Source organism: Aquarana catesbeiana, linkage group LG06 (assembly GCF_042186555.1).
Source record: "Aquarana catesbeiana isolate 2022-GZ linkage group LG06, ASM4218655v1, whole genome shotgun sequence".
In the NCBI taxonomy this organism is placed as follows: domain Eukaryota; kingdom Metazoa; phylum Chordata; class Amphibia; order Anura; family Ranidae; genus Aquarana; species Aquarana catesbeiana.
The window spans coordinates 283,361,703-283,388,483 of NC_133329.1; the positions used below are offsets into that span (position 1 = coordinate 283,361,703).

At 41.5% G+C, this 26,781-nt stretch overlaps 1 protein-coding gene across 3 annotated transcripts in view; it reads left to right on the forward strand.

The window, feature by feature from the left end:
• PIKFYVE (phosphoinositide kinase, FYVE-type zinc finger containing) overlaps nucleotides 1–26,781 on the forward strand; it is a 455,233-nt gene that overhangs the window by 416,860 nt on the left and 11,592 nt on the right. For all 3 annotated transcript variants that reach the window (XM_073633422.1, XM_073633423.1, XM_073633424.1), the window contains 3 exons: nucleotides 8,889–9,017; nucleotides 9,110–9,371; nucleotides 20,947–21,021. In XM_073633422.1, the coding sequence (XP_073489523.1) occupies nucleotides 8,889–9,017; nucleotides 9,110–9,371; nucleotides 20,947–21,021 (466 nt within the window). The remainder of the gene's footprint in view (nucleotides 1–8,888; nucleotides 9,018–9,109; nucleotides 9,372–20,946; nucleotides 21,022–26,781) is intronic.

Consider the following 26,781-nt stretch of genomic DNA (forward strand, 5'->3'; position numbering starts at 1 on the left):
TCCAAGACCGAGATCAGAATATTCCAATGCCCCTCCCCCCCTCCAGTAAAGATCAACAGCTCAACTATCAACTCATTCCCCGTATGCCAATGTGCTAGGTGTAAAATAAAAATATGCCCCTTCCTAACCAATGACACCACAAAACTCCTTGTTCACTCATTCACCTTACTAACCACTCAGTGTCTGCTACCCCTTTCTGACAATCCCCCTACAGGCTTTCACTTAACCAACAAATTAAATTCAAAATACTAACAATAACTTACAAAGCCATTCACAACTTGGCCCCCAGCTACATTACTAAACCTAGTTTCAAAATACCAACCAAATTGTTCTCTTCATTCCTCCTGCTCTCTAGCTCCCTTGTCACCACCTCCCGTGCTTGCCTCCAGGACTTTTTCTGAGTCTTTCCCATGCTTTGGCATTCCCAATCTATCTCCTACTCTGTTCATTTTTAGACTATTCCTAAAGACCCTTCTCTTCAGAGAGGCCTATCCAATTTATGGGGCAGGACAGAGGGGCCAGCCGAGGACGTTGGTGGAGAATGTGACACTGAATAGCGACTGCCTAATGCTGGTGCCTGTGCTTGTTAGGCCATGCGGGCCCCCCGACCCCACTGTCTGTACGTATGTGTGTATATGTATGTGTATATATATATATATATATATATATATATATATATATATATATATATATATAATTTTTTTTTTTTTTTTATGGTGACATTCTTTGGTGACATACTGCTGTGGCAGTGATCATGTACGCTGGCTGCTCTGGTATCACTGTCAGTGCTGCCAACCATCATCTGACTGCTGCCACAGCAGTACTATGTCACCAGACCAGTGCTGCCAGTCATTGTCCCCAATCACTGCCACACCACACACATTGTCCTGATTACCACCACACCTGTCATATAGTCTGTGATCATTGCCACACCAGTCCCAGTGTCCCTTATGACTGCCACAACAGTCATATTGTGTTAGAAACCATTAAATCAGACGGAGACAGAAGTACAGTTAAATCACACTAGTTTAATAATGAAAGTAAAAAGAACAAATATAGTCAAAACATAGTCAAAGTTCAGTAACCGGAATGGAAAGTCAGCCAAGCCATAAGTCAGGGATCAATGTAGTGGAACAGCAAGCAGGATCTGGAGCCAGAAGGGATGTCAGCAGAGCAAGTCTTGAACAGGATCGCAGGCAATTACTTTCTGTGATGTTGACCAAGGCAAAGGCAGAGCTCCTCTGGACTGGGGGGCTTAAGTAGGAAGGACTGACGAGCAGGATATCATCAACAGCTGAGTAACTGTGGAGAGATAGGAGCTGGCAATTAGCCGACAGCTGAGCAGCCAGCTCAGTGAAGCCCAGCCCTGACATATTGTCCCTGATCACCACCACACCAGTCATTTTCTCCCTAATCCCTGTCACACCAGTCATATTGTCCCTGATCACCGCCACACCAGCTACAGTTCCCCTGGTTACACCCCACACCAGTCCCAGTGTTGCCACACCCGTGTAAGCCAGCAATAGTGTTCTTGATTGTCACCACACCAGTCCCAGTGTCCCCTGACCGGTGTAAGTTAGCAGCAGTGTAATTGATTGCTGCCACTCTAGTCTTCAGTGTCACCAGACCACCACACCAGTGCAGTGTTGCCTTGTACTGACCCTGGCCTGTTTATTGACCACATTTCTGCCTGTTGCCTGGACTGATCCTTTGCCTGTTTCCTGACCATGTTTTTGCCTGTGGCCTGAACTGACCCATTTGCACGTCCAACAGACTATGTTCCTGTGAGACACCAGTCCCAGCCATCTCCTGTGGACAATTGCACTCCTGGAACCACAGGGATTTTTTTGTCCTTTTGTTTTGACATTCCTGGGTGTAGCCGTGTACCAGTAGGCTAGGCTTGCTTGGCTTATATGAACTGAGACTGCTATATGTGACCCTACATTAAGCTGTATACCCTGACCACTCCTTTAGAGACAACCATTACAGTATTACAGTACATTGATTTTGATACAGTTGGTTGATTTGTGTGATACATGAGATGCAATGTCCTGTATACTGTATAATCAGTCCAAAAAAGTAAGTCTCACACGTGGTATCACCATATTCAGAAGAAGTAGCAGAATGTGTTTTGGGGTGTAATTTTAAGTATGACCAGATTGTGTGTAAGAAATATCTTCTTCATTTAACAACAAGGTACCTTGTTGACTTGGCCTTCCTGTCTGATGAATGCAAATGTCCCTCCAGTGTACCTGGATTCACCTAATTTTCTGGTTTATCCATACGGTATCAATAAGTTTTTGTTTGTGTTAATATTACCTAGGTCACCTATAAGTCACATTACTTCACTGGTTTTTCACCAATCTTAAGTTGTGAGTGCATCCATATTTGATTCAGCTATAACTTTTGCGCAAATCAATCAATATACGCTTATTGTGATTTTTTTTACCAATATTCTGTAGAAGAATATATATTGGCCTAAACTGAAGAAATTTGTTTTTTTTAAAACAAATTTATCATAGCAAAAAGTAAAAAATATTTTTTTTTCCCAAAATTGACTTTTTTTTTTTTGTTTATAGCGCAAAATAATAAAAACCGCAGAGGTCATCAAATACCACCAAAAGAAAGCTATTTGTGGGGGAAAAAAAGGACACAAATTTTGTTTGGGTACAGCATTGCATGACCGCGCAATTGTCAGTTAAAGCGACACAGTGCCAAATTGTAAAAAGTGCTCTGGTCAGGAAGGGGGTAAAATCTTCCGGGGCTGAAGTGGTTAAAGGCCAAGTTCACCTTTACAGAAAACAAACATTGCAAAAAAAGTGCATTCAATATTTTTTTTCTGCAGCAGACAGGAAAGCAGTGCACCAGTGATCAGTAGAGCAAGAGCACAATGTGGGCTACTGCAGACTACTTCAGTGCAATCTCAAAGCCGCAGATCAGTGTGATTTGAATCTCCTATTTCATTGCCGCTTGCGACTTTATTTAACACAAGTGTATGCAAGTTGCAATGAAATTTGAAAAAGGTTCCTGTACTATTTTCCAAGTCGCTGGGACATGGGTCACGGAGATTTGAATGGTTCCATTGCCTGCAATGGGGTGCAACTTGTCATATGATTTGGAAAAGTCAAATCTCATGACAAATGAACGAGGGCTTAAAAGTTCATTTTCTGGTAGTTAAGAATTTGCAAACACTTAAACCCCAACTGGTTAGAGTGGAATTTAATTCCCAAAAGTAAGTTACTTCTATTTTAACAAACTCCCACACTCCCTTAAGCAGAACTGCAGGATATTTTTTCTTCTATACCCACCCTGCCTGCTGCCATTTCAGCCTAGGTAAGAATGGCGTGTCACTGGTCCTGGAGCCTCCTGGGATACGCACATCACATCTCCCAGGAGGTTGCAGGATGAGCAAACCGAGGGGCCGGGGGGGGGGGACGGCATCAATGTTTAAAAAAAATTAAAATAGTTTATCATTCCAAGCTTTTAATGGTATTGTAAATGTTAAAATGTTTAAAGTATAACTGCATCTTTGGTGCAGTTATTGTATTACATCCTGTTCCCAGTCTCCCTACTAGTCTTGTACTCTCCTTTCCCCGATCCAGTTGGATACTGCCTTTTTTTGGGGGGGGGGGTTTCCCACTTCTTACCTGTATTCCTGGACACTTCAAAATGCATACCGTATTTTTCCATGTATAAGACGCTACTTTTTCCTGAAATTGTTGACTGAAAATCGAGCAGCGTCTTATACACTGTCAGTCAGCCTGGGAGAGAGCTGCGCGGGTGCATAGCTGGTCATAGCTTGACAAACTGCTTCCTCCAATCATGAGCCGAATGTTAGTGACATCAGGTGGAGGTGGAGAGTGCGCAGATGCGATCCCGTTCGAGGTGGAGACTGCGCAGATGCATCAGGGAGCGGAGAGTTTTAAGCCCATTGATACTTTTTATCAAAGTGCAGCCCCATATCTAACAGAATCACAGACATACATACGATTTATGTCATGCTAATCTATTCTACATAAAAAATTTAATTATTTATCCCCTATAAGTGCAACAAAAAATAACTTGCACAGCTGAAGGATTTCATAATACGCACTTAAAGGAGAACCTCCCATTGACTGAATTATAGCAGAGTACAGTGTGCTAGATCCTCAGGGCCCCTTAAAACAGGTACCATTCATGTGGAATATATATATATATATATATATATATATATATATATATATATAATTTTTTTTTTTTTTTCTTCAATGAGTTTCTGGACTCCTGACAGACCCTTGCATCTTTTATCCAGTGCTGCACTGACATTTCTGGATTCTGAGTCATGGTGGGGAAAGCAAAAGAATTGTCAAAGGATCTGCGGGAAAAGGTAGTTAAACTATATAAAACAGGAAAGGGATATAAAAGATATCCAAGGAATTGAGAATGTGTTCAAACTCTAATCAAGAAGTGGAAAATGAGGGGTTCTGTTGAAACCAAACCACGGTCAGGTAGACCAACTAGAATTTCAACCACAACCGCCAGGAAAATTGTTCAGGATGCAAAGAAAAACCCACAAATAACTTCAAATGCAGGACTCTCTGAAAACATGTGGTGTGGCTGTTACAAGAAGCACAATAAGGAGGCACTTGAAGAAAGATGGGCTGCAAAGTCAAGTCACCAGAAGAAAGCCATTACTATGCAAAAGCCACAAAGTATCCCACTTACAATCAGTCGGTTTCGCAGAGAGATGTTTCAAGAGCAGTGGGTCTGATGACCTCTTGCTTTCCCGCAGTGCCATTTAATCAACACCCATTACAGCTGTTTCTACTAAGGAACTGGGACGGAGATGCAAGTTCCCTGGAATCAAGGGTTGTTGCCCTCCAGGGTAAAAAGAAGCTTGTGGTGGTGGAGGACACACCTTCACCTAACAAGAGGTCTTCCATGGTCCATCCCTATATCTCAGAGGATCACAACGGATGCGAGTTCCCGGGGATGGGAAGCCCACCTCAGCAACACAATGACACAGGGAGAATGGTCCTCAATGGAAGCAAGAGCTTCATCGAATCAGAGTGCGCTTCTAGCGGTTCAGAGAGCCTTGCAGGCATTTCAGACGGAAATCAGGGGTCACAATCTCCATATTCTGACAATATCACTACGGTTGCGTACCTCAACAAACAGGGAGGTACGAGGAGTCGGATACTTCTGTTGCCTAGGAGATTTTATCATGGGCAGAAGGGAATCCAGCCTCAATTACAGCAGTGCATCTGAAGGGGACACAACTGTCTGGCAGATTATCCCAGCCGCTACTGGGTATGTCGAGACAATCGGTCCCTTCATCCTGAAATCTTTACGGGTCTCAACAGATGGGGATGTCCCAAAGCGGATCTGTTCGCAAATCAGTACAAGACAGAGAAGTTCTTTTCTATTAACCCAGCGGACCAATCATTGGGGATCGATGCTCTGGCCAATCTGTGGCCATTCGGCCTCTGTTACGCCTTCCCGCCGATCAGGCTAATTCCAGAAGTCCTTCAGAAGTTCCTTCTAGAAGAAACAGATCTTATCCTAATAGCCCCTTTTTGGCCCAAGAGGCCATGGTTTTCCCTGTTAGACTCTGGTCTCAGCGCCTCCATTGAGTCTTCCAAAGAGAGAAGACTTGGTATCACAGGGTCCAGTGTCGCACCCACAGTTGGTTTCCTTAAACATGACGGCCTGGTTTCTGAAGAAAAGATACTAAGCGCCCAGGGGTTCTCTGACAAAGTAGTCAAGACCCTGGTAAATTGCAGAAAACCAGTCACTAGAGCCATATATTCCAAGGTTTGGAAGAAATTTAACTCAAGGTTATCTGAAAATCAAAGATTAACTCATGATGATACTTCAATTTTAGTTTTTTTTTTCAAGAGGGTGTGGACAAATGTCTTTCAGTTAGTACCTTAAAGGTACAGACGGCAGCTATCATTGTTTTTCTCCAATTTTCTCTCTTGGAAAATCCCACTACAGCTAGATTCTTCAAATCAATTTCTAAGTCTAAGCCAGTAGTGGTTTAGAAGTTATCCAACCTGGGACCTGTCCCTGGTGCTTCAAACTCTGGTAGAATTACCTTTTGAGCCCCTAGAGGATATTTCAGTTAAGTTACTTGCCTTAAAAACAATTTTTCTTGTGGCAATTACCTCAGCTAGTCGTGTTACAGGCCCTATCAGTGAGGGAGACTTTCCTCACAATTTTTGAGGATCGGGTTGTTTTGAAAACTGATCCAGGATTTCTGCCTACTGTAAAATGGCCAGTACATTCCACAGATCCCAGGACATTGTACTGTAGTTGGGCGACCAAGAAAGAAAATTTTGATTTTAAATGTGAGAAGAATTCTTCTCATCTACCATAAGGTCACCAAAAGCTTTAGAAAAACAGACGCCTTGTTTGTCCTCTTTTCAGGAGCACACTAGGGAAACAGTGCATCTAAAGCCACCTTGGCTAGATGGATAAAGCAAGCTATTTCTGAAACTTACAAAATTAGGGAAGTTCCTCCACCTTTTGTCACTGCGCATTCAACAAGAGCCTTGTCTGCACCTTGGGCTGAGAGGGCTGGAGCCTCACTGGAACAAATTTGCAGGGCTGCCACATGGTCCAATTTTTCGACCTACATTAAAGTGATACTAAATGATTGTGTTTTTTTTTATTCTTTTTAACCACTTCAATACCGCATGCCATCATATGACTTTGTGCGGGGATATCTGAATGATGCCTGCAGCTACAGGCATCATTCAGATATCATCATTTGCAGGTGGCGATTCTGTGCGCGATAAGAACAATCATAGCGGTAGTTCTGCCGCTTGATCTTTCTTATAGGTGACAGGACAGGAGGGGACGCCCGCCATCCGGTGCTTCTCCGGGCTCTCCCGTGCCATCGGGGGCCTGGAGAAAGAATTGGACACCGCCGGATGATGACCGTAGTGATTTCCAGTGACCAGATGGTCACCAGTCATCTCTATGACTGCCAGAGGCCCGGGCGTGACGTTATGACATCACGCCTGGACCCTGCATGTAAACAAAGCTGCGATCGCGGGTGTCAACAGATCGGTGAATTTTTTTTTTTCCGTTCTCATGCTTTACAGCCTGGAGGAGAGATGTGGGGTCTTATTGACCCCGCATCTCTCCATAAAGAGGACCTGTCATGATAGATTCCTATTACAAGGGATGTTTACATTCCTTGTAACAGGAATAAAAGTGATCAAAAAAATTAAATGTAAAAATAAAGTAAAAAAAAAAAAAATGTTTAAAACGCCCCTGTCCCCGGTAGCTTGCGCTCAGAAGCGAACACACATGTAAGTCCCGCCCATATGTGTAAACGCCGTTCAAACCACACGTGACGTTTGAACGGTAACGGTAAAAATTTTTAAAGCGTCGCCTAAGAAGATTTTTAAGTATCGAAGTTTGGCGCCATTCCATGAGTGTGCGCAATTTTAAAGCGTGACATGTTGGGTATCTATTTACTCGGCGTAACACATCTTTCACATTATTCAAAAAAATTGGGCTAACTTTACTGTTTTGTTTTTTAATTCATGAAACTGCTTTTTTTACAAAAATAGGCGTTTGAAAAATAATTGCGGAAATACCATGCGAGATAAAAAGTTGCAATGACCGCCATTTTATTCCCTAGGGTGTCTGCTAAAAAACATAATTAATATAATGTTTGGGGGTTGTGAGTAAGTTTCTAGCAAAAAAATTATGATTTTTACATGTAGGAGAGGAGTGCCAGAATAGGCCCGGTATTAAAGTGGTTAAATAACAAACATGTCATACTTGCCTCCACTGTGCAGCTTGTCCGAACATCCATTTCTGGGGTCCCTCGGGGCTCTTGCTCCTCCCCACATTAGATAACCCCCTTGGAGGAGTGCTCTCCTGAGGGGGGTAACCTTGCGGGCACTCTCCCGAGTCCAGCATTCAACGTCCATAGAGGCCAAATGCAGAACTCAGCCCTGCCCAACCCCCCCCCCCCCCCCCCCCCCGGCGACTGCATCATTGGATTTGATTGACAGCAGCGGGAGCCAATGGCTGCGCTGCTATCAATCTATCCAATTAAGAGTCGGGAACCCGTGGAGAGAGGGACAAAGGGGACGCGCCAACGGAAATTCGGGGCTCAGATAAGCAAGATGGGGAGGCTAGGGGGGCGGTGACTGCAAGGTGTTTTTTTAATGCATAGGAGATATATCTATCTAAAATATATATATATATATATATATATATATATATATATATATATATATATATATATATATATATATATGTAAAATATAATATAATCTCTATATCTATCTATAGATAGATATAGAGATATAGATATATATATAGATAAAGATATATATAATTTCACTTTTTTTGTTTATATTGCAAACAATAAACCCAGTGGTGATCAAATTCCACCAAAGAAAACTTTCTGTGAAAAGAAGATAAAAAATTTAATTTGCATAGTGTTGCATGACCGAGCAGTTGCCAGAATAGCAAAAAGTGCTCTGGTCATGAAGAGGATAGAACCTTTCAGAGGTCAAGTGGTTAAGAATATGCAAATACTTGAATGTTCATAGCTCAGTCATATGTAACTTTAAATTAAGCACAGAAGTAATTAAAAACGTGCTCACTAAAAATACTCTATTTTCGTTTGCAGTCATGACAATATGCAGAAGTGTTTTCAGTATTCTGTCAAACGTTTTACGGTTTGAAAAATATGAAAAATTCTCACATGTAATGATATATTTTTGTATTTGTTTCAAAAGCATTTGACCTACAGACTGTGATATCATTTCTGAACACAACTGTATGTTTTGCTGTAGTGCTGGTTAATTTTCTTCTGTTTCAATTAGTCCTACTCCTTTTCCGTGCCAGCTCTTTTTATATTGATTTGTTTGCATCTTTAGAGGCCTACAGCACTTGCCAAGATTCTAGGAGTGTATAGGATCGGTTACAAGAATTCTCAGAACAACACGGAGAAGAAGTTGGATCTGCTAGTCATGGAAAACTTGTTTTATGGCAGAAAAATGGCACAGGTAACATATGTACATCAGTATCCTTATACCTGTATTATATATTTTAAAAGGCACTGTAAACTAAAAAATCGTGTTATGGTTGACTTTGTTAGGTTTTTGATCTGAAAGGTTCCCTGAGGAACAGGAATGTGAAGACAGATACTGGAAAGGAGAGCTGTGATGTTGTGTTGCTGGATGAAAATCTGTTGAAACTGGTGCGTGACAACCCCCTGTACATCCGGTCACACTGCAAGTCTGTCCTTCGAGCCTGCATACACAGCGACTCCCACTTCCTATCCAGCCACCTGATCATTGACTACTCTCTCTTGGTGGGACGAGATGACACCACCGATGAGCTTGTAGTTGGAATTATTGGTAAGTAAATACATCCTGTTTTGTGTATGCTTCCTTCATTTTTGTTGCCCTTTTATTCACATTTTAAGCATTCATGTATGTTTGTACAGATGCCAATGTTCTCCAAAAAATGTAAATGCTTTAACGGGTTATTCAATATGATTCTGAAATTGGAAATTTGTGCTTGGTGCCTATGTTCATACATATTTTCTTATCTAATACCAATAACGGGGGTGCTGATACCAAGAAAACATTTCTGTATCTTTATACCGCTAACTCCACCCTGAATTGTTCACACAAATTAGGATGCATCCAGAGATTCATGCAGCAAACCAGGCAAACCTGGGATTTGGTGATCCCATGTCTTCTGTAGTCTATTTCTTTGCTGACACAAGGTATAGTCTTCTACTAGTGTCATCCACTGTTATTGATTTTTGATGAATTATTAGTTCAGAGATCCTTTCAGCACACCATTCTTGAGCTGTTGTGGCCTCCATTTCAGTTTGAGCAAGTCTCTGGCCTTATTTTATATTTGCCACTATTCGCTCTATTCTTTAGAGGTTGCACTGTTTGAAAAACATAGCTCAGCAATGTCTGAGTTTCAACCACTGCATCTAGTACCTACAATCATTCTCCAGTTGCTTTTATGAAGCTTTAGAGAAAAGGGAATTAGCCCCAGGGATACTGCGGGCACAGAGAAACGTGCAAATAGGGTACACCAAAGATGGAGTAAAAAATATAGATACATTTTATTTATACAAAAATACACAATACAATATGAATGTACAAAAATCACAGCCGCTAAACTTGGAACACACCGCAGATTAAGACTGTAGGTCAGGCTGGTAGGGTGTGTATGGCAAGATACCCAACATTTTTCGAAATCAAAAGAGGGATTTTTTGACATTTATATTTCCTTCTTCAGGGGTTACAAGAAGGCGTGCTGTTCCATTTCTATTGGGAAAGAGGGAGGGGAAGAGTATATCAATATTGGAGTAACATATACTATTCACTGTAATACATTGATCTAGCATAGCAACAGTATGGTACATGTAATGGATGGAATAAATGTATCCTGTACTTACAGATCTGTGTTTAAGTTCAATAGTGCAAGTCAATAAACGAAACGTCAGGCCCTGGATATTGCTGAGCTGCACCTCACAAATTCATTCATGTAATTCAGGATGTTTGAGAATTCAATCTCATATAGCTGATGTGCAAGCTGAAACAATTGCAAATGGATAGGAGGGAACAGGTCCAGTACATGCCCTGAAGCGATCCAAAAAAGCTCACGGGGATATCCCCTAACGAATGGAGGCGGATGTCTGGTAGAAAAAAAATATAATAAAATATATGTATAAAAAAAAAAGAGAGGTAATATGGCTGCATGTTAATAGTCCTCCACTGGGTCAAGTGAGCATGGATTAGTCACGACCCAAAGGGAGGACAGTGCATTGAAAGAGTGGTAAGAGCTAAAAAATGAGCAGTCTCCATTACCTGTGATTCGGATATCATATCGCATTCACAGAGATCCCTGGCGTTTCCTGGCTGTGCAGCAATTAATGCTAGCACTGGCAGGCATATATACGCCCAGGGATCGAGGATAAGCCAATCAGAGCTCTAAAAATGTTGCAGTCATAAAGGGGAGGAGGCACAGGTGCCAGGCATCATCACTGACGTTTCCCTGGATCACCTGCGACTCGATGCTAGTCCCTATTACCTTCTCAGATGGGAATCTCCCGGCCAGTGCGGCGTCACCGCATCTAGCGCAGTGACGTCGGACGCCAGCACGATGAGGGGCGGTTGCAATGGACGATGGAAGTGTCCAGTGCGCAAGTGCGGAGAACAACTGTCTCCACAGAAGCGTTTGCCCATATGACCCAGAACGAGAAGCAGCCCCAGAGCGGCATATGATGCTACTGTGGGGCCCCTGTGTGCCGGGGAGCCTCGGTGGGCCACCAAGGGCAGTACAACTCGGACCTGTAAGAGAAATGATGAAAAGAATGATAAATAGATAGATAGATATATAGATAGATAGATAGATAGATAGATAGATAGATAGATAGATAGATAGATAGATAGATAGATAGATATATATATATATATATATATATATATATATATATATATATATATATATATATATATATAGATATATAGATATATAGAGATAGAGATAGAGAGATATATATATATATAGAGATAGAGAGATATATATATATATATATATATATTATCTCTCTATCTCTAGATATAGATATATCTAGATCTAGATCTAGATCTATATATATATATATATATATAGTGACAGATGCAGCAAAGTGTTTTACCCTCGGTTATCGTCTAAATGATTAAATCTGTTATTTAATCGTAATGACTGGTATCTGTAACAAGAAAGAAACAGATGAATGTAATACTATAGGCTATACAAGAGTACATAATAACCGGAGACACCCCGGCTCTTGTGGAGGAGACCTTGATCTCAGAATCTTATGAAAGATTTGTAAACACATATTTGTGGTCCCTCTTTTCTATATATATATATATATATATATATATATATATATATATATATATATATATATATATATATATATATATATATATATATATATATATATATATAATTTTTTTTTTTTTCATCATTTCTCTCACAGGTCCAAGTTGTACTGCCCTTGGTGGCCCACCGAGGCTCACGGGCTCCACAGTAGCATCATATGCCTCTCTGGGGAAGCTTCCCGTTCTGGGTTGTATGGCCACTTCTGTGGAGACAGTTGTTCTCCGCACTTGCGCACTGGACGCTTACGTCGTCCAGTGTATCCGCCCCCCATCGTGCCGGCGGCCATGTCGACATCTGATGTCACTGTGCTAGATGCAGTGACGCCGGACGCCGCATCAACCGGGGGTTTCCCATCGAAGACGGTAATAGGGACCTGCATCGAGTCACAGGTGATCCGGGGAAACTTCAGTGATGATGCCTGGCACCTGTGCCTCCTCCCCTTTATGTCTGCAACATTTTTAGAGCTCTGATTGGCTTATCCTCGATCCCTGGGCGTATATATGCCTGCCAGTGTGAGCATTAATTGCTGTACAGCCAGGAAATGCCAGGGATCTCTGTGAATGCGATATGATATCCAAATCACAGGTAATAGAGACTGCTCATCTTTTAGCTCTTACAACTCTTACACTCTTTCAATGCACTGTCCTCCCTTTGGGTTGTGACTAATCCTTGCTCACCTAACCCAGTGGAGGACTATTACCATGCAGCCATATTACCTCTCTTTTTTTTTTGTATACATATATTTTATTATATATTTTTTTTCTACCAGACATCCGCCTCCATTAGTTAGGGGATATCCCCATGAGCTTTGTTGGATTGCTTCAGGGCATGTACTGGACCTGTTCCCTCCTTTCCGTTTGCAATTGTTTCAGCTTGCACTGCAGCTATATGAGATTGAATTCTCAAACATCCCAAATTACATGAATGAATTTGTGAGATGCAGCTCAGCAATATCCAGGGCCTGACGTTTCGTTTATTGACTTGCACTATTGAACTTAAACACAGATCTGTAAGTACGGGATACTTTTATTCCATCCATTACATGTACCTTACTGTTGCTATGCTAGATCAATGTATTACAGTGAATAGTATATGTTACTCCAATATTGATATACGCTTCCCCTCCCTCTTTTCCAATAGAAATGGAACAGCACGCCTTCTTGTAACCCCTGAAGAAGGAAATATATATGTCAAAAAATTCCTCTTTTGCTTTCCGAAACATGTTGGGTATCTTGGCATACACACCCTACCAGCCTGACCTCCAGTCTTGATCTGCGGTGTGTTCCAAGTTTAGCGGCTGTCCCATTCTATGGTCAGACGTTTTATTCTATTGTTTTTAGGTGATTTTTAGGTGATCGCATTATTAAGATATTTGTAGAGCCCTAAGTGTAATACTTTGTGGGGTTTGAAACGTTGTAAGGTATTCTATAAACTTTCCTCTTTAAACACAAGGTGAAGGTGACATTAGGAACATCTTATTAGGTTGATATGCAGTGCATCACGCCATGAGTAGGGATTAATATACTATGTATTCTGAATAAGGCAGAAGAAAGTTTGAGTGTAGATTAAATGTAGTTTAGTATAATGGCCTCTGAGATGGGTTTTTGTTTTTTTTATATATTTTTCCATAAACCTAGGACAGGCATTTATAAATAAGTATGCCATTTAATAAATGAGCAATCACTGCTGTGTGCATCTCAATAATTCATATTTTAAGAGTTTACGGTAATGCCCTGATGAAAAACTTGTATGGCTTTAAGTGTTCCACTTCACAAAAATAATGAGAACAAACACCATCTACCTGACTGGAATCCCGAATGACTCTTAGTTTGATTATTGAGGCTTATCCAATACAGCTCTGTCAAGAAGACTGTGCGTTCTTCTGAAAAGTAGCTTAGGCTTATCTCTCATTTGGGAAGTATTACCTTCCGATGTGTTGAGCTTTATTGATGAGCTTGAAAATTTAACTTTGCAATTTATTGGCAAGTTTAGACTTCTTTAAAATGTGAGATTTGAAAATGCCCCATGCTCTATTGAAAACATAAAAAAAAAGATTAAAAGAGGGCGCAACAGCCTTGTGCATTATCCCAAAATTTATTGATAAACAGTAAAATACTACTCACAAACATGTGATGAATAAAAGCCTGTAGAAGCCACTAAATTGTGGCAATCATTCCTGGAACCGACTGTTTCCACAGAGCAGAGGGGAAGACCACAGAACTACTGCTGGTTAAGTGAGCCAGCACTGGTTCTGAGGTCTTCCCTTCTGTTCTCTGGAGACGGTCGGTTCCAGGACTGATTGCCACAATTTGGTGGCTTCTATGGGCTTTTATTCCGGTGAAATCACTTCCGGTCAGCTGCAGCACAGATTTTAAAAAAAATGACAAAAGGCCTTTAATGCTCCCCTCCCTAATGAAACCCAGAAAGGAGGACGCCAGAGAGGACATGGCAAAAGCAGGTGTGTCCACCAACCCGCATGGGGTCAGCTGGGGGCGGGGCTGGAGCAGAAAGCAGAAAGAGCTCTCTAAGCAGAGGATCCCAGTGGCTGGCCAGGTCGGACGCTTCTCCATCCTGCATGTCAGGACAGTTCCAAGGTAAGCCAGAGCACTCTGGGGTCACCTCTGTCTTTACCTCACTACAAACCGTACAATTGCATTGTACACCGCCAACCTCACTCAGGCCCTTTGTGCTTACTTGCAGGCAAATGCCCTAGAGAAAAAAAGCACAGACAAGAGCAAGGCATGCACCTCTTGTGGTCACCGGTTTTTCCCTGAGTGGAAAAAGCCACTATGCCAAAAATGCATAAGCAAAATGGTGGCTAAGGAGTCGAAAGGCTTCCTTAAGGACATGCTTAACTCCTTCAAAAAGGAAATAAAGAGCACTATTGGGCCAATACACTCAGCAGTAGAGAAGCTGGAAGTGCCAGCAAACTCTAGCCAAACCAGTACCCCAGCAATGTATATATCCCCTTGGGTAGCAGGGAAGAGGTGGATCAGCCAGAACAGGAGGTTGATTAGGATAACTCTGAACAAGACTCAGAGAGCGACTTATTCTGGGATTCCGAGGAGGATGACCTGGCATTAGAGGGCGCCCTATTTCCCTCAGAAGACACGGATAATCTTCTAAGGCTCGGTCTCCTCTAGTGTGACTTGTCATGTGACTTGGGACTGCAAAGTTTCATGACAAGTCATACCCCATGATTTCAATGAAGTACCATTCATATCTGTGCGACTTCAAAGTGGTCCCTGCACAACTTTCGCCCCACTTTGATGTGACTTGAGGTCCATCGACCTCAAGAATACACAGGCATAGTTTCAAGTTGCGTCAAAATTGCAGCAAAAAATCGCTGCAAAAACATACGACTTTCAGGTCGCAGTAGTGGAAACCTAGCCTAAAGGCTATAGCAGACACACTGGGTATCAAAGAGTAAAAATCCACAGGGGTATGCCTGCATGACAAAATATAGAAGGGGTTGCAGCCCAGAAAACCCATAACGTTTCTGGTGCATCAAACTCTCAAAAGCATAGTCAAGAGGGAGTGGGATAAGCCAGAAGAGAAGCTCTTCATAACGGCTACGGTCAAGCGCAGGTATCCATTTGCAGAGGAAGACACCAAGAATTGGGCGAAATATCCCAAAGCGGATGCCTCCCTCGTGAGAGTCGCAAACAAATCCGACTTGGCTTTTGATGATGCAGAGCATGGGAAGCAGGGGCGCCGATTTTGAATCCGGCAATAGCTTCCACCTGCTCAGCTCGCAACCTGTTAGCTGGCTGTCTCAACTGCAACAGTTGCTAGGAGACGCGCCAAGGGAAGAGTTAGTGAGGACCATTCCCACTAACCAGAGTGGCAGCTTTCCTAGGAGATGCCTTGGCTGAAATAGTAAGATATCTTCTAGGGCCACAGCCTTAGTGAGGAGAGCCCTGTGGCTGAAAGTCGTAGGAGGGGACATCGCCTCCAAGAATAAGCTGTGCGGGATCCCATTCACAGGAAATTTGCTCTTCGGGCCAGACCTGTGAACGGTCCTGGACAGGACCGCAGCGAAGGACAAAGGGTTCCCCCCAAGCAAAAACAAGCAGGGGAAGGCACCCTTTCGTCATTCCAGTTGATTTAACAAGGAAGCCGCTCAACAGAAGAGCGGGGGGTTTGCATGGCCACAATAGACTTGAAACATGCATACCTACATGTAAAGTGCAGTTTATTGCGCTAAACTATAGGAAGGAAATGATGAGCAGCTACATAAGACTGTGACAAAAATTCGTAAAGTTAAGATATGTGTAAATGTAGCGCTAATGGTGAAAAAACAGTAATGATAAAAAACCGTGCAATACTCAAATAGATAACGTTCTGAGTCCCAACTGTGTGTGAATAGGAGAACAAAAAATAAGTCCCAGGTGGGTCAATCCAAACAGAAGACGAGATTCACCCCAGCCAAATAGTTGTTCTCATAGGGGAGCAGGTGAATATGTACAACATCCGAAGAAATGTGACTTTCGAAGAGAGATAAGATTAGTTACTCTTACCGGAACCAGTGGACCTGGATGTCAGCGACACCAGGTCAGTCAGGCATGGATATCCAGATCAACGGATCCACAGGAACGATCCAAGGGGTCCAGGGATGTCCCGATCCAAAGATCCAAAGGGACAATCCAAGAGGTCCAGGGGGTCCAGAGATCTCTGTTTTCCAGGCTCAAAAAAAAAAAAAAAAAAATGCACCTATATTTTATTCTATTTTTTTACCAGCAAAAAAAGCATTTATTTTTTGAAGGTGAACTTATCCTTTATCCCCATAAACATTTGCAGCAAATGCGAATATGCACATAGGTCCCGTATGCATATTTAAAAAGTAAGTGCATTGCACATGTGAGGTATCACTGTGAACGTTCGAGTTAGAACTCTAGCACCAGAATTCACATTTAAAGAGGTGTTCCAGCCAAAATTATACTTTTTAAATAAAAATACCCATATAATACACAAGCTTAATGTATTCTAGTAAAGTTAGTGTGTAAACTAAGGTCTGTTTTGTTTGTTTTATAGCAGTAGTTTGTTATTTTATAAACTTACAGCAGGCCGTGGCCATCTTAAGTGTGGGCATCTGAAGCCAGACTGTATTTCTTCCTGGATCTCATCCTTGCAGATCTCGCACATGCTCAGTGCAGCACAAGCAGTGTAATAGGTTTCAGGTCAGGTTTCCATAGCAGCGGCAGTGTCAGAGGAAGTTGCCGCCCCTTCCCTGAAGACATTGCAAACAGGAAATGATGCGATGAGCCACGGCTAGGGAGGAGGAAGTGAAAAATGAATACAGCAGATATACAGTAGGTGCTGAGAAAAAAAATTTAAAATATCCAATTCGTTTGCAGTGCACAGTTTAGTGAGGGATGCTGAAGAGTTGTAAAAGTGGGTGGAACTCCACTTTAACTCTAAATGTGTAACCTGTAAAGGCTTTTAAAATGTTGCTTATGGAGGTTTTAAGCAAGTTTGTCATCATTTCACGGTCATGCAAAATTTTAAATCGTGATATGTCTGGTTATCTACTCAACATCATTGTGATGGGAGTCACTATTGGGCGCAGGGTGACCAAGAAAAGAATGAACCCTGAGAATATGATTGGATTACTTAAAATGGGACAGTAATATCTATCCACAATATCTCCCAGGATATATGTAAAGACTATTCTTGGTTTGTTTGATTCTGAACTCGACATGTTAGTTGAGGGAGCTGATCACATTGGCCTCTAGAACTGGGTAGGAGCCGGACAGTCTACTCCTACTATAGTTTGTTGCCTACTAGGCTGAGGAGGGGGGGAGATCACTGTTTGTATTGTTAATTGTAATTAGCTCCTGCTATTGTGAGAAGGTGTCCTGTGTTTATACTAATGTGTGAAGCTCAGTGACCACAAGTCTGTCCTATAGGTATTTTCTGAGTCACCTAGTTTGGGTAAATGATTTAGTAAACTAGCTCATGTTAATTAGGTTCTGGTTACAGTTGTATTGTTAGAGTAATATGAGCAGGAGGGCAGAACCTCCTCTTTATCTGTATATAAAGACTTGTAATTTTGGTTCTGATAAAGAGTCTGATTCCTGTTTGACCCCCTGTACAATGCCTTGTCTCGTACTTGGGGGGAATAATTATTCGTATGGGTTTCTTGTTCGGCTGATTGGAGTGTTCGGTAGTTGCCTTTGTGTTCGGAAATGGAATGTCCTAAATGGCTTTAACCCCTTTCATACTCAGGGTGTCGTTACAATCATCTCTTATATTTTATCAAAATTTGGGTATTGTGTATGTGTGCACTAAAATGCATTTAAAGTGTAAGTTCACCTTTACAGAAAACTTTTAAGGTGAACTTACACTGGACCCCCTTTCCATTGCACCCGGTTCCGCTAACCTGGAGTCCAGCGATCCCCCGCACTGACAGATCGTATCGCCGCTGTACCGGTCCGGGGCTTTGGAACCCCCTACGGCTTTCTCTCCTCTTCGCCTGCGGTGACAGGAGGACGGGCTTCGCGGGTTCTGAGTGGTCAGGGCTGCCCATGCGACGTTGCCGACCAATTAGAATGCTCCTAAACGTACCTCCTGACGAGGTACATTTTGAAGGTTAAAGCGGAGTACCACCCAAAAGTGGAACTTTCGCTTTAAGCACTCCTCACCCCCTGACATGCCACATTTGGCATGTCATTTTTTTTGGGGGGGAGTGGTTACTTAGAATAGAGTGGGACTTTCTGTCCCGCTTCCTTCTTCCTGCTCTTGGCCGCCTAGGCGGCGACTCCTCTCCCCCTAGGCGCGGCCCCTCCTTGCCAGCAATCTTCTGGGACATGTGACAGGTCCCAGAATATTGCCTGGCCACTAGCAGAGCGCAGCGTGACTCACGCATGTGCAGTGCGCGCCCGGCCGTAAACCCGAAAGCTGTCACAGCCAGGTGCCCACAGTGGCTATGACGGCTCCGGCGGAGAGAAGCAAGGCTCCAGGCAGTCCGCATAGCTGGACCGTGGGACAGGTGAGTGTCTGTTTATTAAAAGTCAGCAGCTACTCTTTTTGTAGCTGCTGACTTTTAATATACTAAAAAATATGTGGAACGCCACTTTAAGCTGCGGGGGATTTCTAAGCCCCGGAGAGTGAGGCGGGTATTCACAGTGCTCCAGGACGGGAGGGGATGAGGAAGGGGGTCTTTTGTAAGTTCACCTTACAGATTTTTCTGTAAAGGTGAACTAACCCTTTTAATTGTATTTTTTTTTTTTTTCCTCAAAATTTTGCTTTTGACAAATATTGTGCGACAACCTCCATTTTTATTTTACAGGGCTTCTGCTTCCCAAAAAATATATCATGTTTGAGTTCTAAGTAATTTTCTAGCAAAAAGTGCTGATTTTAATGTGTGTAAAGTCCAAATTGGCCTGGACTGGAATTGATTAATTTGTTAGTAAAGTTCATCTAAATCTGCTAGTTCATCTACCCTCTAACACTACCCTCTCCCCAGAATGACAGTGATGCTGTCCAAGGTGTCTCTGTTGCTCCATCATGAAAAAAGACTCCTTAAGACAGTGTCGCCATGTGAAAATAAAGGGCGTAAAAATGAAACTAATAAGCCTCCGCATTAAACGATCAGTAAGCTGCAATATATTACATTTTTGTTTTTGGGTCTAATAGCGCTTTAGGTAGGGAAAAGCTAGAACCTCTTTTCAGCTTTTTATTATCCTTTTTTTTTTTTTCTCATTGAAAATTTTACCACATTTTCTGTCTAGTAAAAATATCCCCCCCCCCCCCCAAAAAATGTCGTAGTTGCAACCCCAATTATATCACTGTCTATCTGAGCCAGTTGAACTTGGGCCTAGCTTTCTTTCCCCATCACTGGCTACCCCTGCTGGACCTCTTTTAGTGGCCTTGATGACTATCTGCCCGCATGGATTGTCCTGGGGCCCCAGGGGTGGGAGAGCTTTGTAAAACCTTTGAGCCCAATGGTTTTAAACTAAAGACTATTCCCTCCCCAACTACCCACAGATAACCATTGTAACTGCAATAGAAAGGGGTGGGAAAGCCAAAATGCTACATCTGTCACTGGAACAGGAAAAGTAATCTTCAAATGGGGACAGATATTCCAGTGACAAGTGTCTAATGGTGACCATACACACTTTGATAAATGAACGATTTATTTTCTGCTACACAGGAAGTGGTTTTCGGTCAATGCTTAAGATAAGACTTACAATTTCAAGATATGGAACATATTTCTGTTTCCACCATGTGATCTAATAATCTGATCAATTGAAATATGATCGTATTCCTTGACAAAGTATCTCAGTGCTGCCAATCAATTCAAAAAGATAAATAATTTTCTGTCCTGATCGATCGACTGGTTTGAATCCGATTGTAACTGAGACTAAATTCAAAAGAAACTTATGGCTATTCAATTTTTTTGTGCAAATTTGATCATTTTGATCAAATTGCCAAACAATTGTATAAAGTCAGTGTGTGGGCACCATTAAAGAGGATTTTCTCCTATGTTGAAAAGGTTTCACTCACTCTGTAGGAGAAATTTACTTTCTGGGACACAAACCACAAAAAGTAAATGATCTCAAGAGGTTCTAACCCCTCAACACTCTATCCAAAACTAAATAAACTCTTACATTAACATTTTCATTTTTTCTTCATTTAATAAATCATGGTAAGCTCGTGAATCATTCTATAAGTGGGAGATTTTCTTCCCTCCAAGTTTTTAGTGCAATGCAAGTTTTATCATTGGTGGATTGCAATTATTTTACATTCTTAATACAATGGTCAATATAACACAATCCTGTATTATTCATATATCATTACTGTGCATTTGGAGAAAAAGTGCAAGCAACAACCACCTGTACAGAAATAAATTATGGTATCCTCATTGCTCAGATTTCTCTAATATCGATGATGGCAATAATACCAGTCAATATTATTTGCTTTGCTAATTCAAATTTAGTATTGAATTACTCACCCTTGTTAGTAATTGTTTGCACATTATTTTTTCTTTATTGCTTTGTGTATATAAAGCCTAATCTTTTTGCCTACTAACAGATTACATCCGAACATTCACATGGGACAAGAAACTTGAAATGGTTGTCAAATCTACTGGCATCCTGGGTGGCCAAGGTTAGTTGACCATTTTTCTAGATTTTTGCTTTGTAGCTTTTAGCATCAATTACATAAAAATGTGTTGCTTTGCATCATGACTTGGCTATATCATCTTTCTATGTTACATTCAGTGGCTCTGCTTGATTTTCCCAGTGACAGATGGCAGCTAAGATAAAGGCATTCAACTACAGCAATAATGAGTAGTGTAAAAACCTACAAAGTGTATGTGGGAATGTTCTATTCTTCCAGGTAATTGTAGGTTAGTGGCCTTATTCTGTACGCAGTACCTTTTTGCGTTTGCTTTTAAGTAGCTGGAAATATGTATAAATAAGCTTTTGTGAATAGGTAGCTTTGCTGAACACTACTTGACAGCTTATTAGGCATCTGTAAGATCAGTAAGACCGCACTGTGGATAGTAGAACTGACTACACAATGTACATTAAACATATAAATGGCAGACCTGCTGAGTGCCTGCATAGTAAAGTGTGGTCGTATATGACCGCTTGTAAACTTTGTAGTGTTCCTAAACCCAGAACAGTAAAATCAGTGTGTACTGTATATGCAGTAAAGCATGCGTGTTATACTCACTGTGGAACCTATGGGGTTAGTACTGCACATTGTGTAAAAAGGCTGTGATCCTGTCTTCTGATCCTCCCCTTCTTACACTGTCCCCAATCCATCTTCTGATTGGGGGAGGGCCAATCGGCACTGTCCAGACAGAGGGTCAGGGATCATGCAGCCTCACAGGACAAGTCAGAGGAGAATAAAAACTCCTCCGACAAGTTTTAACCAGTGCTCAGCTGGACACTGATAGAAGTCACAAGACTGCTATATACTGCTGATGAGAATGTATTTAGCAGCTTATATTTACTAAAATAGTTGCATTTCCATGTTCTGTGTACTGTGGGAGACCAGTTATAGTGAATGCAGGGTCCTTGGTTTAGTAACACTTTAGGGGCTAATTTACATCTATGATTTGCACCAACGACCATGTTACCACAGCACACATTATATAATGATGCATTCCAATACCATTCATTTTGAATAGCGCCCCAACACACTAAGGCAATGCACAGCAAAAATTGAGCCATGCCTTATATTTCATGTATCGGCAGGCATGTATCCGAAGAGGTTGCACAATCTTAATACTTGCATTAAAATATTTAACATTGTTGTTTACATTTTCAAATGATACTTGATGCTTTATATCTGAGGGCAGGTTGCAAAAATGGCTGTGAACATTTCCTACAGACCAAAGTCCAGAAACTAATAAAAACTGCTGGTATGGAAATTTAGATACATTAAAGTGGAGTTCCACCCAAAAATGGAACTTCCACTTTTTGGATTCCACCCCCCCTCCGGTGTCACATTTGGCACCTTTCAGGGGGGAGGAGGGAGCAGTTACCTGTCTAATACAGGTATTTGCTCCCACTTCCTGGCATAGATCACCGCGGCACTTGCGACCTACGCCACTTCCGGCGCCTACACTCTCCACCGCTGTATTCTGTGAGACACAGAACACAGCAGGGACCAGAGAGGACGCGCAGCGCGACTCACGCATGCGCAGTAGGGAACCAGGAAGTGAAGCCGCATGGCTTCACTTCCTTATTCCCTTACAGAGGATGGCGGCGGCAGCAGCCGAGAGCCGACAGACGGATCGGCTTCGGCTGCCGACATCGTGGGCTGCCTGGACAGGTAAGTGTCCATGTATTAAAAGTCAGCAGCTGCAGTATTTGTAGCTGCTGTGGCTTTTAATATCTATTTTTCAGCGGACCTCCGCTTTAAGCTCTATACTATACAGCATTATAAGTACTCAATACAATGGTCAGATTTAGTTATAGCAATACTTCTATCATGTACGGGGTCTAATGCTGTGTACACATGAGTGGACTATCGACGGACTGAACTCCGAAGGACTTTTTGACTGACTTTTTGACTGACTTTTTGACTGACTTTTTTACTGACTTTTTGACGGACTTCCAAAGCAACGGACTTGCCTACACATGATCACACCAAAGTCCGACTGATTTGAACGTGATGACGTACGACCGGACTAGAATAAGGAAGCTCATAGCCAGTAGCTGCCCTTGTGTCGTTTGTCGGACTAGCATACAGACTAACGGATTTTTCGACCGGACTCGAGTCCACACACACGATTGAATTGTCCGGCGGATTCGTTCAGTTGGACCTTTGCTGTCAAAAAGTCTGGTCGCGTGTACACGGCATTAGAATTACAATTGTGCAATACTGTTAAAATCAAATAAGTTATCAAAGAATGATTACGATCATTGTTTTGCGTCAGGTTTTTTTTTTTTGTTTTTGTTTTTTAAGTGTATAGGTTTTTTAGACTATTTGTGTGTTTTTACTATGTGCATAGATTATTCGCTCAAAACACTTAATGTTTTATGGCGCACAATGCGTTTATCAGTCAGGCAGACTGTCTGTTCTGGAAGCCTCAGAAGGATGGGAAGACAGACTATTCTGAATCAATAATTTGTGTGTGTGTATTTTAACTTGAGCTAATGAGCTCTGTAAACACACATACAATAGTGGCTATCTTGGAAAACATGAAATGAGCCTAAAGCAAGGCTTGAATAGAATACTTGTACCTACATGATTATAAACAAACTTTTTAAAATTTTATTTTTTAGTCTTGACCATAACCATAATAAGCTGTGTGCTCATTAAAGTGTATCTATACTCAAAAAGTATAGGAAATCAATAGAAATGATAATTTTGCAGTACCCAGAAAATCTACTCATTAAAATATCAGTGGATCTCTGACACATGAGTGTACCTAGGCACTACTGTAGCCAGGTGGATATCTGCATTGCGAGACCTAAGACTCTGCTGCCTCTGACTGCTAATGTTAAAAGGTTTGGAGTTATATACTGTATATTTGGTTATGTTACCACTGTGCTGCTTGCTGGAGAAGAATCTGTGCTTAAGGACTTGCAGTGAAAGCATCTCTCTGCTTCCACATCATTCATACCGTGGTTGTGTGCTAATCGCTGCTTTTTGGAATATTCCCCATCCAGTCATCAGATAATCAGTTATTGGTGGGACAACTCTGTCATAGGAAGCAAAGTTCCGCTTCTAAACTAAGATGGCAGCCTCCACACAGACACATTGCAGAAAAAGGTAAAAGATCAGCGGTAGAAGGACCACAAGGCAGTTCTGATAAATAGTCCTTTGCCCTCTGCTTGCCTTTTCTGGCAAGCAGAGAGAGAAATTATTGCTTAGGATGTTAAGTCAATCAATCAAAAATGTATCCTCTTCCTAGGTTACTACCATAAGCCCCAGGTCACGCCAGTGTGACTAGTCATGTGATTTGATCAAATCAAAGTTTCAAATCGCATGACAAGTCACACCCTATTGTCCACAATTGGGGTCGCAATGATTTTGAAAGGAGTTCTTGCACTACTTTTTGCAAGTTCAGGTGCGACTTGCATAGACATCTGCATGTAGTCGCACAGATGCTTTCCAAGTCACACCTTAAGTTGCACTGACATGCAGCTTAGAAATTGTGTAATTTCAAGTGAAGTTGCATGATTTCAAAGCGGTGTTACCAAAGAAAAAGTACCATAAGTTCTTGTTCACACCAGTAAGTCGGTGTGTGTTGATCGGACTAGTACATATGTGCCTATCCCAAATCATCACATGGTTTCTTTAAAATAAAAACATTAAATGTCACAAGTTGTTTCATTCCATTCTATTCTCTACAGCGGCCTTGTGATGGTTTGCTATGCACAACATGCTGTAAAATGGAGTGCATGCCGTACATTTCAGTCCACAGCACTGCAACATGATGTGGATGGAATTCATAGAAAACTAGGCAAATTGCCTTGTCCTTGCAATGGATCTAAGAATGTAGAGGAATAGGAAACAAGCAGGCTGGAAATATGCTGGGCATAAAATTGGCAGCATTTTTTTGTTCCCAGAGGGCCGCGAGTGCCTGCGTACAGCCTGCGTTATATGTGAATGGCTACATGTGGGTGTGGTCTCGTAAACGCTGATGCTTTTGTGCATCTGAGTTTACCCGCACATGCATGTACAATCTATTTCTTGAACATGAAACTTCCACATTTAGGAAATACGTTGTACTTGCCTGTGTAACCGTCAATGTACAGAAGCGTTGGGGTTTACAGACAGCCCTTTCACTAGTATGGCAGGCTGTGTGTGAGGCCTAAAATATTTCATATTGGTGTACCACTTTACTGAGATTTGTCTTTCTTGAATATATTACACTCTTATAACATTCTAATGGTATTCATGAACCTGATGCTTCCAATCAAAATATGGATACTGGATGTCAGGGCATATTAGGTTATTAATGCCCACAGGCCTTTGTCCTGGGTTTGCGTGATGCAGGAATGTTGGTTTATTAGTGTATTATGTTTTTTTTTGTTCTTGCTCACTAACACCTTTACACTGTCCATGTCTAATCTTTTGCTCCAAATTGCTTGTGTATAAAAAGAAAGAGGGTCTGGACTTCAAATGAGGTGTAAAACATGAACAAGTATCTGTTTGCCATGATTGAGTAGGTACATGGCAGACAATACATGCAATAATGGCACATAATATAACAAATCATGTATCCAACTCATTTACATGTTAAAAGTATAAATAGAATATACAATAGTATTATCCTTCATAATAAAAAAAATCATAATATAACCGTTTTAATCCACGATATTGCCTGGATCCAAAAACCATGTAGGTATGTATGCATTGCATCTAGGTTAAGCAGGCAGATGCATGATACATCTATATAAAGAGAGGTAAGTATATCAAAATCAACCATTTATAGACGAAAATTGGCAAAGAATATGTATACATACAGGGAGGATGGGATAGTCATCCCTGTAGGACTCATATATCTGCTTGGTGTGAAACAAACACACCGCCGGGGTGCTAGGGCCAGAAGGAATGCTGTGTAAAAAAAAAAAAAAATTGCTTGTGTAAAACCGCCTGATTAAGCCAAAATTGAGACAAAGACATCTGGCAAAGGTTAAAGCTGTTCCCTATGTTTTTGTATGGGAGATGTGCATATGACCTTATACCTGTTTGGCTGCTGCCACAAGGGCAGGAGGACCTGAATTCCAGGTGAAAGTTGCATGAAAATTGTGTGAATACAATAGCCCCCTTAAGGCCCATTTAGATCTATGCATGTGCACAGGTTTTTGTAGCGTTAGACAGGTGATTTGCCATTTGTCCACATGCATTTCCTTTGTGTTTCGATGATGTTTTAATGCTGGTTTTCAGTGAATTTTTTAATTTGGAATCTGGAGTTAAGGTGTTAACGGCCAATAATTAAGGCTTGGTAATACCTGTTAATACACATAACCTGCATTTTATTGCAATGTTATCGACTTCTATAGGTCTCCCAAATGTAGGAAAAAAAACACATTTCTATTTTTAAAATAAACCCCACCTAAACCTGTGGGCAACAGCGCTACCTAAACAAACCATCAGACTATACATTTATATATCATATGCAATATCGTAAACCATACATATCCAAAATTTATAATGCACTAATAAAGTCCAGTGCAATTAGTGTGCAATGAAAAGTGACAGTCCCACTTCTCTCACACAGTGCTTGACAGAGTCTCCTGAACATAGCAGTTAGGAGCCATACACGTTAGAGGTTGCTCCCTACTCGCACACAATGCCTTGAAAAAAGTATTCATACCTCTTGAAATTTTCCACATTTTGTCATGTTACACCCAAAAACTTAAACGGATTTTATGTGATAGACCAACACAAAGTGGCACA